A 15,493-nucleotide genomic window follows, 5' to 3' on the forward strand; every position below is an offset into this window, starting at 1 on the left:
AATAATTCTAAAGCATATAATCATCTTAATGTTAATTTCAGCATTTGCTAATACTAATTTAATTAATATAAAAGTTGTTTCTATTATTATTTAATGGACCTGAGCTAACATGAACTAACAGTAACAGGTGAACAAAGATGCATGAATACTATAACATATGTAATGCTCACTGTTGGTTAATGTTAAGTAACGCGTTAACTAATGGGACCTTATTGTAAATTGTTACCTAAGTACTCCGTGTAGGAGAGAAAAAAATTAAATTCATAAAAGTAGATGGGAAAAAAAAAACTTAAAATATATCAAATGTGATTTCTTTATTTTTTTCAGTTCTTTAAACTTATGGAAACACAAAATTAACTGTGGTAATTTAATGTAATGAGAGTTCTGTGTTTGTGTTAATAAAACGATTTGAAAATGAGCAGCTTTGAAAATAACTGAAGCAGAAATAAGAAATATTTTAGCTTATATGAGGGGGCCTTTGTGTAAAATAGGCTGAGAACCACTGAGATTTAACCTGCTTTAAAAAAATTTAAAGGGGTCCTATTATGTTTTTTCACATTTTTAATTTTAGTCAGTGTGTAGTGTGTATGTTTGGTGGTTGAGTGAGTGCAGCAGATGAGACGGCGACGAAGAAGAAGTGCTGCTATAGCCTCGTTTTCGCAAGTTATTACACATGCACCTAAATAATTATGTATGTAAATATGTATGTTACAATTATGAAAACGTTTTTATAATAAAGAAAAAAAAAACAACAACAACAATAACAGTACCACTCTAATATGTCTTGCAATATCCGTGTGTGCAAAGGTTCTGCGCGATCCTCTTGTTCAATATTCTCGGGGTCTGAATCCAGCTCAAATTGATATGGCAATATTGACTCCATCCTTAACTATACCGGAGCAGACGGACCTTTCTCCCGAGCCTGGCAGAGACGGCTCGATTAGTTCCGGGTTTGATGAAGGCCCGCTTTCCGAAAAACGAAATGTGATGTGAATGATTAGCAGTCTGTGCCAGGCTGGGGAGAAAGGTATTGTAATAATGTAAATTATGTAGAAAATAATGAATTACACCCCCAAAACAAATTAAAGACATTGTAAAAGAGCATAATAGGACCCCTTTAAAGGGGTCATATGATGTTGCTAAAAATAACATTATTTTGTGTATTTGGTGTAATTCGCAACGAAACACACAGCGTCTCCACGACATGACGGTGGCAGCAACAATAAAGTTACACCTTCTTTCTTTGCGTGAACATTTGGGCGGCGTTATGCAAATCTTCCCACATCGTGACGTAGACATGTGGGGGCGTGTTAGAACGAGGCGTTTTCGGAGGGCGTGGACGAGTCTTAACTTTTATAAAGAATATCTCTTTGGTTTTGAGACTTTAGTCTTGGCAAGTTTAGGGATCTTATCTATTCACAATCAGCTTGTAACGCTCCAAAGAGAAAGGAAAACTTGAAATCGCATCATATGACCCCTTTAAGATTTTAGTGTGCAGGAGATAAATTCAAAAAATAAACATGAAATTAAATCTAAAAGTTAAATATAAACAGTTATTATACATAAAAGTGAAACTCAATATACAAAAAAAAACAAAAACATTCTAAATCTATTCTTTGAAACTAGAATTCTCCAGCACAGTGAAGGTGCCTTCTTTGAAGGATCCCCCATATAAGGTGAAGGCACTTTTGTAGGATGTCCATGTTCTTGCTACTCAACCTGATGATTACCTACACCTCTAAACTATGTAAACAATTCTTCAGATTCTTCAGAAAAAGCATCTCAATTACCTACTTCTGAAATTAATGTTGGGGCAGACTTGAGAGGAATTCGAAACAGTGTGCACCTTCTTTTAAATGAAAATGTCTAAAAATAAATTCATCTGTAATGGTACATCCTAACAGACATAAACACTTGAGCTCAGCAGGGGCTTCACAGCGGAGCAATTACACTGCTTCTGTTTCCCTACTTAATGAAAAACCCACAACACTTATAACAACTTCAAATGGGCTCCCAATGATGGAAAAAATGATAGTGAGCAAATACTCAAAAGAAATGTGGGTTCAAGTTTTACCAGGATTGTTCTGCCATCCCATCACAATTACTTCATGTCCTCACTTTATTCTTTACAACAGAACTGTAGAACAATAGGGTTCCACTTATTAAAATGACCCCAACATCCCATTTCTTTATAAACGCCCCAATAAAAAAAGGCAACTTTTGCTCACATTAGTTTGTCAGCCATGCAGTTTTTGTTCTCCTTTTTTTGTGCAGTTACACTCCCTTTCTGGCACTCATCATCTTCCTCCTTCATTCCAACATTCCTAACCCTTGTTCTACCCAATAATCACACACAGCCGGTAAAAGTAGAGCACTACGAGACCCAGTCTTCCACTTCAATCTAGTCTAAGAACATGAACTTAAAACATACCATTAGCATATCCCAACTCCAAACTGAAAGAGATTCTGTAGACAAATGAATACACTCACACATTTTAATGAACTTTGAGCAAGCATATTTTCAGTTTAACGTAACTTCACATTGCTGGTTCAGTCAGTTCTCACCTCCCTACTAAGAACATGACATAGCCAGGCTTTAAAAGCAATAAAACAAGGCAGGAATGCTTTACGGCTGTTTATTCCCCATACTGTGGAAGTGTTTTTTTTTAACCCCCAACATTATTTTTGTCCGTTTTTCCTTTTTTATATTCCTTTTTTAAAATACCTTAACTAGGCCTAGAATGCTTGTCTCTAGACCTGGCTCTTTCTAGTTTCTTTTTTAAATATCGTTTTCGATGTTTTCTGTTTTTTTCAATGTTTACTTTTTCCTCTCGGTGAAGATTCAAGGTTGTGTCCCCCTGTAAAACAGAGACATCATGACCTTGCAGTTCTCCAACACAACGAACATTTGATGAGAGCAGAGAAAAACACATCTGTAAACAAAAGGAACACGTTACCTTGGCTTAGACGCTTGGCACGCCAGTAGAGTTGGTCACGGTCTTCTGAGCGGCTTCTTTAGCCTGGTGAGCCTGGAGTACGGCCACCGCCTCATCGATCTGTCAGACAGTCGGCAAAACATCAAAACACATCGACAATGCTTCATTCCGTAGAGCTCACAAAAACAACCGATCGGTCCAACCTTGGAGCGCAGAGACTCTGGAGACTCCAGCATGTGGAGGAGCTCTGAGTTGTCGATTTCCAGCAGCATACCGGTGATCTTGCCAGCCAGGCTGTGATGCATATTCTGGATAAGTGGGAAGAGACGCTCACCTGTGAGAGGAAAATTAAACATTCTATAGAGTGGTGGAAGGTAGGGTTTTCTCAATGCCATAAATATATCTTACGATACTATACCAGCTGACGCATCATGATACAAAGTAGCATCACGATACCATGCAGTATTGTGATAATTCATAATTCAAATCTTCAAAATGAACCAAATTTTCATAAATACACAAATAGAAATTAAAACAGACCAGGTTTTCCTAAAACCGCCAGTAGGTGGCACACAAGTCTTAATGATTGAATCACTGAATAATTTATTCAACCAATTTGCTCAAACCAGCCAATTCATTCAGGTAGGGATCAAGTGACTCTTTTTATGAATGGCTCAGTGAATCATTGATTTGCCGGATTTGTTCAAAAACACGATTCATTCAGAAACTAAACAAAACACCACTGCGTTGCTTGAAGAAGTGCAACAGTTCTATATTTAGAACTATTTTCATTGGAAAAAAATTGAGTGAAACCATCATCATTAACAATGCTGTGTCTAAAATGTCATTTAATATGAACTTTTTGTTTATTGAACTGCTATATAAAATCAGTCACATTTGCAATTAGACAGCTCTCTTGCTTGTGTCATATTGAAATTTCCAACACATAATTAATTTATAATGTTAAAATCATAATATGTAACCCTGGACCACGAAACCAGTCATAAGGGTCAATTTTCCTTTCCATTGATGTATGGTTTGTTAGGACAGGACAATATTTGGCCGAGATACAACTATTTGAAAATCTGGAATCTGAGGGTGCAAAAAAAAATCTAAATATTGAGAAACTCACCTTTAAAGTTGTCCAAATGAAGTTCTTAGCAATGCATATTACTAATCAAAAATTAAGTTTTGATATATTTACGGTATGAACATGATCTTTACTTAATATCCTAATGATTTTTGGCATAAAAGAAAAATCTATCATTTTGACCCATACAATGTATTTTTGGCTATTGCTACAAATATACCCCAGCGACTTAAGACTGCTTTTGTGCTACAGGGTCACATATAAGAATTGATACGATTGATGAGAACCGAGTGCAAATGCAACTGTTGAATGGAAATGCATTCGTCACTGAAAAGATGGTTCTATAATCTAACCATTACACTTGTTTCAGAAGTGGTCAAATGAGCAACGAACGAACTGAGAGAATACATTCTAATATATAGATATTATAATGTTGAACTGCTAATTTTCTAAATCTTTTCAGTCCTTCAATAAACTGCAGTGCGAACAAAGAAATGAACGCTTTGAATTGTGTACTGAAACACATACAACATTACTTAAGGTAATACCGCATTGATGATACTACTCTTAAAAAAAAAAAAAGGTATTTAAAACCTTTAATATCACGATACTGCCCTAGTAAGGTATACCATGCAACCCTAGTGGAAGGAACACCCAATCAAAGCAGGAAATCTTTAACCCAGCAATCTTTACCCAGCATCTGCTTCTGTTCCTGTGGCAGAGCAGCGGCGAGCATGGAGGCTGTCAGCGGTTCCTGTCCTTGCACATGCACAGCAGGCTGTAAACCAGAGTAAATGAGTACAGTAAACTCAAAAGCACATCTTTCAGGCGTGATGGGATAAAGGTCGAGCGGAGTCTTACCTGCTGCATGGCAACCTGAGGCTGTGTGTTCATGTGCTGCTGGGGGCTGCGGACACTGGGTGTGTATTTGTACTGCGGTACGCCGCGCACTGTAGGAGCGGAAGCCGCAGCCGCTGCAGTCGTGGGTCGTGGACCCATAGTCTGAGCAGCTGAGAGAGAGAAACACAACTGAATATTAATAATGGGCATGTCTGCATGTGGAGATAAGATCACATTCATCTGTTCCATGTAATGTTGCACACGCATGCCAGGTAATTGTTCTTCCCCTCTTTAGTCATATCTTGATCTCTGCAACAATCTCTGAAGTGATTTAACCCTCATTATGCATTCAAAATTTGCATATGATTTTTGCATTCTGGGAACTGTTCAGACCCGTCATCTGAAGTCATTACTTACGTTATTTTTTTCAACTAAAAACATATTGCATATGACCAATGACTTTTTTAATGAGTGAATGGGAAACAAAAAAGTCACATTTTTTGTTACTGTGTTATAAGCCAGTTATTACTACAATTACAAATTTTCAATATTGTCAATATTTACAAAATACAAAATGCATACAAAAACAATGCAAACGTATTGTTTAAAAACTAACTCATGAATTCAAATTGGTCAAAATACATAAACTCAAAAATGGTGAAAATATATGAAACCTACATATTTTTTTCTAACAAAATAAATCAATATAACTGAAATGTGTTTAAACAAAACATTAATTTTAACTGCATAAACTTTCAGATGAAAACATATATATAACATATATATATAAAAAACATATAACTCAAACTTTTTTTTTCTTTTCTTTTTTTACTACGTCACCTATAAAGCCCCCTTTGACTCAAATCAACCTGAATATTTTTTTTTATATATATATAGACATGGCTCGCAATGTTTGGCTCCTGCACTAAAAGCTATAATTTAGATCTGATCTCTTCATAGGTCAAAACAGACCCAAATTTATTATGAGGCTGTTTTTAAAGCAACCATCATTTAAGACAACAGCTACTGCAGCCAAGAAAGTTTAATATTGTAAGAAGTAAAATGTTTTCTGCCTTTGTGATTTTAAAGAAACTGAAACACTTCTTTATTTGGTTCAGACATGTTTGACTAGGGTTGGATATAATCTCTGCAGCACAGCAGATCTCCAGGATCGAGCACCTCTGAACCAGACTAATGACAGAGTCTTTAAGAAACTTTAAAGGCAAATGAAATGTATGTTCAAAGCCTGTTCAATCACACATTCAATCAAACATTCACAAAATCACTGTGAAGATTCAACATCACCAAGACCTCATGGTGCTGTGGTGCATATAAAGGCTGAAACTACTCACCAATACGCTGAGTGGACATCATGCGGGGCACCTGAGACGCAGGACGCATGGTGCTGAAGCTCTGAGGTCTGGGGGCAGATGGGCGCATTGTGCCTGGCATGTTCTGGAAGTCTGTAGGGAAGGTTCAATGACTTTATTAGTATGAATCAGCACATCAGGAATCAGTAACATTTGATTCATTTTATAAAGCAGGTTTCTGGGATAAAAAGTTGACTTGCGCTGAGGCCGCACTCCCTGTGTGGTCCAGCGGGGGCTGGGTCTGAGCTGGGTGAGCTGACTGGTAGGGTAATACGCAGCTCTGTTCTGGGCCTGTGACACAAGAACATCATTAGGGAAAAATAAAGCACTAATGTTAATCTAAGCAATATGACAACTACGGCTGTCAAAATGGATGAAAAACTAAATTCGAATTTTTTACTTAAATATTATCAATATTTAAATTATATTCGAATTTAAAAGGCATAATTTCAGTTAGGAGGAAAAAAGCCGTTGGCTTCTCTCCTGAGGCCACAAGAGGGCGCATCGAGCAAAATATTATGCACGTTTCTTCAAAGCATAACAAAATAACATGACTATCTTTGAAAAAAAGTGCATAATGTTTAAAATAATGTTTATAAACCATATATAAAAAATAAAGTTGCTTAAACAATTAGAAACAAAACAGCATCATGCATGTATGTACAGTTTAATACAAAGGGTCGAAAGCCAATCACAAAGAGTACTTTCTTCATTTAAAAACTCGAGATGCAGTGGGATGGGGAAAACCGCCATAAAGTCTTGAGACATGTTTTTTTTAAAAGTTGAACTTACATTAATTTTACATGGCTTTCTAAACATGCCGCTCTTTTGTGCGAGACGCGAGTGCAACGGTGATAGATGTCCCTCTAGAAAATGCCATAAATATGTGTACTGTGTGAACGGCTTGGTTTCAGTTTTGACGTAAACAACATCTTCCCCTCATTAATTGTTCTCTTTGTCTGCAATATTTTGAATGAACAACGTATCAGCACCGCATCTAGTGGGTTCAAATGGATAGGCTAACAAAAGCATTAAAATGCAACGACACTTACATCGTCGTCGCATTTCGTGTGCCACTGATAAGGCTGCCTGACGCACACTTAAAATTCGAATGCAACGTTTTTGCATGCGAATGTGGATTTTTATTTTAAATTCGACATTCAAAATTTTTTTTGACAGCCCTAATGACACCCAACCCACCTGTGGAATGGCAGCCATGAAGTATCCTGATGGAGGTGCAGGTTGGTAGGGGTTGATAACGGGGTTTGGCACTGCACGGACACTGGCCATCCTCTGCATGTACTGGTTGGTGAGATGGGCCTGCCGTTCCTCTTTGCGCTGAGCAAGAGCCACATACAGTGGCTTAGTGGCCACAATACGGCCATTCATCTCAGTCACTGCTTTAGTGGCTTCCTCAGGGGAAGAGAAACAGACAAAACCGAAGCCTTTACTGCGACCACCGTCCATCATGACCTGTGACAGAAGAGGGGGAAGATGTCAGTTTTTGTCCAAAAGGCAACATGAACGAAATCAACATGAAATGGCATTTGCAAAGATATTACATAAAGGGAAACACAGGAATCTTCATTTTATTTATCTGGATGGCTGAAGCTGGGCATTTTTATATCAGAATGGAGCCAGGTTACAGCGTCGACAATTGGCAAGACTTTAGAAAGGCTGTATTACCAGAAATATCAACAATGCTAAAGGGCTCACTGGGCCTAGGTGTCCTCATCTGAAAAGGGAAAGCAGTTTCGGAGGTGGAGGAAGTTAAATGTGCAGTATTTAACATTGATGGTTAGCAGCTGAAATGAGCACTGCAGTCCAAATGTAAAATACTGGAGAGGGTCGTTTCTCCCGCCCCCTCCACCTCAGACTCGATGCTCACATGGGTTGCCAGATTGAGGACATGCAACAGGAACGAGCGCGAATGACAACGGAAGTCAACAAGCCTTGCACTGTAAGTTGATTTAGGCATGTTTTAATATTTCTCTGCTCATAGAGCTTTTTAGGTGGATGCTGAGGCTTTTTAGGTGGGGTAGAATCTGCGATTTCTGATCCAGTTCATTTGCTGACTTACATGGCTGCAATACACTGTTTTCTGCCAACTGGCAACCCGGGGTGTTGAAATACTATTGGGTAAACTGGCAGTGGGCGGAGTCACACAGACCAAAACAAAAACAGACATTCCGACGTGGATATGATGAATGCGGATGAATAACAAGTATGTGAACTTAGCATGTTTCCTAAATATCTGCAAACATACTGTGGTTTTTATGCTTCAGAACAGTCAAAAATAGGACATGCAGCACCTATAAATATTTTTAAAAGACAACTAAGTAACATGCACTGACAAACTGTATACAATTAGACCAAGAAAGTGTATTAAAGTAAAAGTCAATTTGATTTCAAGTCAAATTGTGTATCTTTTAGAAAACATCTAGAATGTATATAAATAACTTGGTGAATGAAGACTGATGAATTGTACCTTGGCACTGGTGATTGTACCGAAGGGAGAGAACTCTTTACGAAGATGCTCATCATCAAGGCCATCATCCAAGTTCTTCACATAGAGATTGACACCCTGTAAAGACAGCAAGAACTGCATCTGTGAGGGCACTTACAACACACTCCCCCTAGATTTAATAAATAAAATTAGACCCAAATGCAGTTACACAGCCTAACTCAGGTCCATAAATAAAAAAACAAAAACATTTGTACATAGCCCTTCTATCCCCAGTACCCACTATACAGGAACATGGGGCCCATGGACTACAAAGTCACTGTTGCAGCCATTTTGGCCAGTGCCATCCACTGAGGAGGAAACACCGAATTTGACAAGGCTGCAGAGGTCAGAGTTCACCCTCACTGACCTGGTAGCGAGTCATGCGGTCCTGCTTCATCTGTTCAAATTTGCGCTTGAGCTCAGTTTGCCGCTCCACTTTTTTCTGAGCACGACCCACATAGATGAGCTTCCCGTTGAGTTCTTTGCCGTTCATTTCATCCACAGCCTGCAAGAGAACAGCAGAACCATTGAACATGTGCATCCTATGGTTAAGTTGACTTCAGGAAGTCAACTATGCTAATTTGATTACATTAAGGCCCAATCCCAATTCTATTTTATACCCCTTCCCCTTCCCCTCCGCCTACCCCTTCCCCTTGTCCCTTGAAACAGAGTGTCAAGGGGTAGGGGTGAAAATATTCCCCTAAGAATTGGGACACCACTACTATGCCGTTTTATGTGTCTTTTTGTCCGCTCGGGCAGCCATGTTGCCCCTGAAGCCGGTTTACGCTGAGATAATTCATACCCCTTCATTTGAAGTGTGGTCCCGAAAAATCTTCGTTTGAAGGGCTGTCTGTCTACCACTCCAACCAAAAGAGAATCGAGACACCCCTACCCCTTCACGTGAACGTGCGAAACGGAGGGGTAGTGGAAAGGGGAAGGGCTAAGGGGTAGAATTGGGATTGGGCCTAAGTTAAACTGACCCTTTGTGCGTCTTCGTGCCTCTCAAAACTCACAAATCCAAATCCTCTGGACTTTCCATTTTCATCAGTCATGACACGGATGCTCATAGCAGTACCTTATCAAATGAGGAAACCGTTTTTGTAATGTACAAGTCAATGGAGAATAATAATGTATAAACTGCAGTACTACAAAGAACTTACCATATTTGCTGAAGACGTCCTTGAGTTTGTCATCATCCATGTCTTCCCCAAAGTTTTTGATGTACACATTGGTAAATTCTTTGGCTCTTGCACCGAGCTCAGCCTCCCTCTCCTTGCGAGATTTGAAGCGCCCTACAAACCTGATAGAAATTAGGAGCGTTTAATAGGAGGATCTAATGGATCTCAAAGCCGTTATTTCAAGAGGCTGGGTGATGTAGCTTACATTTTATCAAGACATTTAGGATTTTTCAACAATATACCATATATCTTTGTAATTAGTCCTTAATACAACCAAAGCCAACATTTGTATTACTCAATTAACAAGGAAGAATTACTTAACTTGTATAAACTGGTATAACAAATAAGCAATTTTGTGTATTATATACACTAACATTGGGTAAGCTTTGGGTAAAATATCAACAGTTTTGGTTTGGGTAAGATTTTTGAAAGAAATACATTATTCAACGTGGATGTATTAAATTGTTTGAAAGGGACAGTAAAGACATCTATAATGTCACAATAGATTTAAATTTCATATAAATGGTTTTCTTTTGAATTTTCTATTCCTCAAATCCTGTTTTGTTTTGTTTTTTTGGAAAATTATTAAATAATAACAAAAAAAAAACATAAGGTTTCCACAAAATATCAAGCAGCACAACTGTTTTCAATATTGATAACATTTTATCTTGATTTCATGATTTCTGAAGGATCATGTGACACTTAAGACTGGAGTAATGGTGCTGAAAATTCTGCTTTTTCACAGGAATAATTAAAATTTTTAAATATATTCAAATAGAAAGCACTTACGTATTTTAAATTGTAATATTTCACAAAATTACTTTCTTACTGCATTTTTTAAATAAATGTATGCAGCCTTGGTGAGCGCAAGACATTGTAGGGATTGCAGACTCCACGATGTCTGTCATAATGCAATAATACTTACATGCGATCTTTACACAAATGTAGAGGCAATTCAAAAATGAACACCAAAATGTTTTTCAGAATGTTGATTTAAGGAATAGTTCACCCAAAAATGAAAATGGCTGAAAATACTCACCATTTTCTGTAAATTTTCACGTTTGGTTGAACAATTCCTTTAAAGTTTATATTATAATATTTCGTAAAAATTCTTTAATGTCACTTAGTTCAACCCTTCCAACACACTTAAATTCCAAATCAAGTCTGTTAGTCAATCGAGCCACTCCCCAAGTTAGCTGGCAAGCTCTTTCAGCAAGTTTCCTTCAACTAAAAATCTCACTTACACTTTTCTGTCATTCAGCAACATGCCGTTCATTTTCTCAATGGCTCTTTCGGCGGCCTCCTGGGTCTCAAAGTGCACAAAGCCGTAGCCCTTTGAGCCATTCTCGTCACAAACCACCTTGAGAAAGGATATCAGGCGTAAAATCATGCACCCACTGACCGACAGAAGCACTCATGCACAAAAAAATCCAACATTCAATCATCAACTCACTGCAAAGCACATTCAAAAGCGTGTATGTGCCTTACCTTGCAGGACAGGATGTTGCCAAAGGCAGAGAAGGTGTCATAAAGGGCTTTATTATCAATAGACTTATCCAGGTTCTTGATGAAGATGTTTCCAACGCCGCTCTTCCTCAGAGAGGGGTCGCGCTGAGACCACATGATGCGGACAGGTCTACCCTTGATCACGTCAAAGTTCATCGTGTCTAGAGCCCGTTCAGCTGGAAGCAAAAGCAATTAGGATGCCACTAAAAAGATTAGCACTGAAGGCAAGACACTACTAGCAAAACCACTGTTTTTTTTTGTTTCATGCACTTATCAGTTTCAGTATTTCTGCATGTTTTGCATCCATGTCTTTTGGACTAGCGGAAAGATTCCATCCAAAATACATAAAAATGTTTATTACACTATCTATTTGGGTCTGTTTATTTCTTTATGATTTAACGCCATATCAGCAGCAATAGGTATATTCATGGCAAAGTCAACAGTATTATGATATTATCAATATTTCAATACTTTGTTTACGATAATTTTATCTTAAAGGGGTCATATGATGCGATTTCAATTTTTCCTTTCTCTTTGGAGTGTTACAAGCTCTTGGTGCATAAAGAAGATCTGTAAAGTTGCAAAGACTAAAGTCTCAAATCCAAATAGATATTCTTTATAAAAGTTAAGAGTCAACCACACCTACCTAAAACGGCTCGTTCTAACACACCCCCACGTCTACGTCACTGTGTGGGAAGATTTGCATGACGCCGCCCAAATGTTCACGCAAAAAAAGAAGGCGCAACTTTTATTCTCGCTGTAGTATTGTTGCTGCCGCCATGTCGTGAAGACGCTGTGTGTTTTGTTGTGATCCGCCGGCCGCGCCGTTCTCAAGCCCCCGGCCTCTGCTCACTCTAGGCCGCGGTTTCCACTCACTCTAGGCCGCCGTGTGTCTCGTTGTGAAAGCTAAACTACTTTGTTTGGTCTTCCAAAAGAGGACACGACTAGAAATCGTATTCGGCCAATCACAACGCTCTGGATAGCTGGCCAATCAGAGCACACCTCGCTTTTCAGACCGATGAGCTTTGTAAAAATCGACGTGTTTCAGAAAGGCGGGGCATAGAGGAGAAACAATAATGTACAGTATGTGGAAAATATTGTTTTTTTTTTTAACCTTAAACCACATAAACACATTTCATTACACCAAACACACAAAATAATGTTCTTTTTAGCAACATCATATGACCCCTTTAAAAACAATCAACATACAAAAACATATATTTAAACCTAAAATAACAATGGGAATAATAACAAATAAATAGAATGTATGATACTGTTTAATAAAATTCTAAAATTATTCCAGGAGAAACAAAATCTATTTGTCTTTGAAATGGTCTAATTGTCTAATCTGTTTGCTCATCATGAGTTTTCTTCAAAATTTTTTCTATTTATATTCTGAAGGTTTTGACAGATCTATAATGATTTTTTTTATTTATATATTTAATTTCTAAAAATATGGAATTTTCTCATTTATGGAGTGATAAAAAGTTCCAAAATCCCCTCCGTAAAACTCTCAACTCTAATGAAAAATCTGAATGAAATGACGTGAATTTTGAACCTGTCTTTATCCAACAATCACACTTCTGTTCTGATAGATACACATTTGTCTTTATGTACTATGATTAATCAACTGGGCAAGTACATGGTCAAATCTAGGTATTCATATTTTCATCTGTGGCGTTTTGTCCTTAAAGGAACACTCCACTATTTTTGAAAATAGGCTCATATGGCTCATAATAGACCGATATGGCTAGGAACTATACTCTCATAAATAGGCTTGTTGGAAGTTACCTAGCTGGGGACTATTTTCAGGCGCTGCGTAATATCATTGTGCCTGCTGCACTCATGGTACGGCAGCAAAGTTCCTTGATTATTACGCCGGAATGAGAGTATAGTTCCTAGCCATATCGGCCTAGAAAATCACAGCTTTTCATTTTCCGTCGGTCTTAGTACACGATGTAACTACAGAAGAGTCAAGTTTTAAATAGGAAAAATATAGAAACTCTTTGGTCATTTTTGAGCGAGATGCTAACGGTCTAATCAGATTCAATGATCTATGCTAAGCTAAGCTAAAAGTGCTACCGCCAGGCCCGGAGATCGGCTGAATGGATTAGAAAACAGTAAAACTCAACTGTTTAACTCTAGGGGAGTTGGAAAATGAGCCTATTTTCAAAAATAGTGGAGTGTACCTTTAATTTTACAATAGATGATCTTGAAATTGACTGAAAGGGAAATGCATGGTTTTGTCCCGTGTAAATGATCAAATTGTCCAAAAGGTGTCTTGTGTAAATAATAAAATTGTCTGTCTATAGATTAACTAGTCCAAGGATAAAAGCGATAAATTTGTTAGACATTGCTTTGCCCCCCAAGCTGAATTTTGATAGCATTTTTACCCAATCCCATTTTAATTTCTGAACCTGTGCAACCACCACCACCTATATGACATACACAAACTAAATCCAAAAAGATGAAGGAATAAGAAACCTGGGGCCGCACACTGATCATGTCTGACCCAAATATGAGAAGTTGCACGTGACACCTCCTCCAATGCGTTTAAACCTATTGAAAACGGCATGATATAGCTTAACAACGATGCAGGGACATCAAACAGCCATAATCAACGTGATCAAGGCGCTTCCCTGACAAACTCGACAGGGGGTTTATCTGTGCTGCACAGCGCACTCTCCGCCCACCCACGCCCTAAATATGACAGGCATGCAAGTCACTGCTCCATGCACGCAGCTCTCATCTTCACCGCTTTATGATTCACAACAAAACCCAGACGCTGGAGCAGCATATGGCTGAGATGCATAAGCACGCAACCTACACTACATTTATTATTTTTCAGCGTCAGTGCCATCGTTTCGCCCGCGCTCACCGTCCGCGGGCTGCTGGAAGTTGACATAGGCATAGCCCAGCGACCTGCGCGTGATCATGTCCCTGCACACCCGGATGGAGAGGATGGCACCGGCCGGGCTGAACTTCTCGTAGAGCATGGCTTCAGTCACGTCCTGGTGCAGGTCTCCAACATACAGCGAGGCCATGGGGTAGCTAGGAGCGCTGGGGTTCATGTTCTCTCCGCCCGCAGATTTCCACGCGTTTCGTGGCGCTAGCGCGTAATGCAGTTAGCCGTCAAGCTAACCTACACGGGCCGATGTTTAAAACCGAAAACCGTCGACTAAAAGAAGACTCCGCGTTTCGTTTTAAACGACGAATATGTAGGGCAACTGAACTTTCTGAAACATGTAACTGTTAAAATCCCAAACCGCGAATCAAGCAAACCGCTAGACCTTCGCGAGCTCACAGACTGCCGTTGTTTTTTCGGGTTTGTTGAGATGTTTCAAGGCCTCCTGCTCCCACTTCACCGATTTTTATTTTTAAAAGGGAAAAAAACAAAAAAAGATTTTTTGGAATTTTTAAAAGTTTTTAATTTTTTTTGTATTTTTGTATTTTTTATATAATGTGTGCCGAGGGGAGCTCCGGAGCACACGCGCACTCACACACTCAGCACGAGCAGCCGCGGTTCGGGAGGAAAGGGGCGGGGCGAGCCTCACGTTTATACCCGCCGGTGCGTCATCCACAGGCACGCGCACGTACAGAGACGCAATTTGGCGGATGTAAAGAAATGGGCTAAAGCGAAGCCAAATACATTCTACACAAGAAATTTAACAATTTGGTACTACTTTGCATAATATTAGAAACAAAAAAAGCTAAAAAGACTTGGTTAATTAAATGTTTTAAATTTTACCCCTGGCATATATAATCTTTTTCTATAGTTTTGTGCATGCACATGTTTTTTTCTTTCTTTTTTTCTTTCTCATAATTGTTGTGAGATGTATATGTTTGTACTAATTGTGTACATAATTACATAATAATAAAAAAAGGTTTTAGATTGGGTGAATAATGTTGGAGCCAGCAGATATGCCCAGCAAGCTTTTAGAGCGACGAAGAGTTAAGGTCATTCGCTTAAATAAATATTTAATATCTAGATATGATATGTGAGAAAAGTCAACGACCAAAGGAAGCATTATAAAATGGTAAATGTGGCAAATTGGGCTACAGGACAT

The 15,493-nt window shown here is 38.6% G+C and overlaps 1 protein-coding gene across 1 annotated transcript; it reads right to left on the reverse strand.

Moving 5' to 3' along the window:
- Positions 1 to 2,720: 2,720 nt before the first annotated feature.
- Positions 2,721 to 14,943, reverse strand: LOC107698655 (polyadenylate-binding protein 1-like). The gene is made up of 16 exons (XM_016499727.1): positions 14,548 to 14,943; positions 14,305 to 14,515; positions 11,409 to 11,602; positions 11,165 to 11,280; positions 9,903 to 10,042; positions 9,723 to 9,817; positions 9,110 to 9,247; positions 8,725 to 8,820; positions 7,437 to 7,709; positions 6,437 to 6,527; positions 6,219 to 6,329; positions 4,888 to 5,036; positions 4,720 to 4,804; positions 3,140 to 3,270; positions 2,958 to 3,056; positions 2,721 to 2,858 (listed from the first exon to the last, which is right to left on the reverse strand). Exons 2-15 carry the CDS (start codon positions 14,495 to 14,497, stop codon positions 2,964 to 2,966), a joined length of 1,905 nt encoding a protein of 634 aa, XP_016355213.1. The 5' UTR covers positions 14,498 to 14,515; positions 14,548 to 14,943; the 3' UTR covers positions 2,721 to 2,858; positions 2,958 to 2,963.
- Positions 14,944 to 15,493: the final 550 nt, after the last annotated feature.

The sequence above is a fragment of the Sinocyclocheilus anshuiensis genome, unplaced genomic scaffold (genome assembly GCF_001515605.1).
Source record: "Sinocyclocheilus anshuiensis isolate Anshui unplaced genomic scaffold, SAMN03320099.WGS_v1.1 scaffold150, whole genome shotgun sequence".
In the NCBI taxonomy this organism is placed as follows: Eukaryota; Metazoa; Chordata; class Actinopteri; order Cypriniformes; family Cyprinidae; genus Sinocyclocheilus; species Sinocyclocheilus anshuiensis.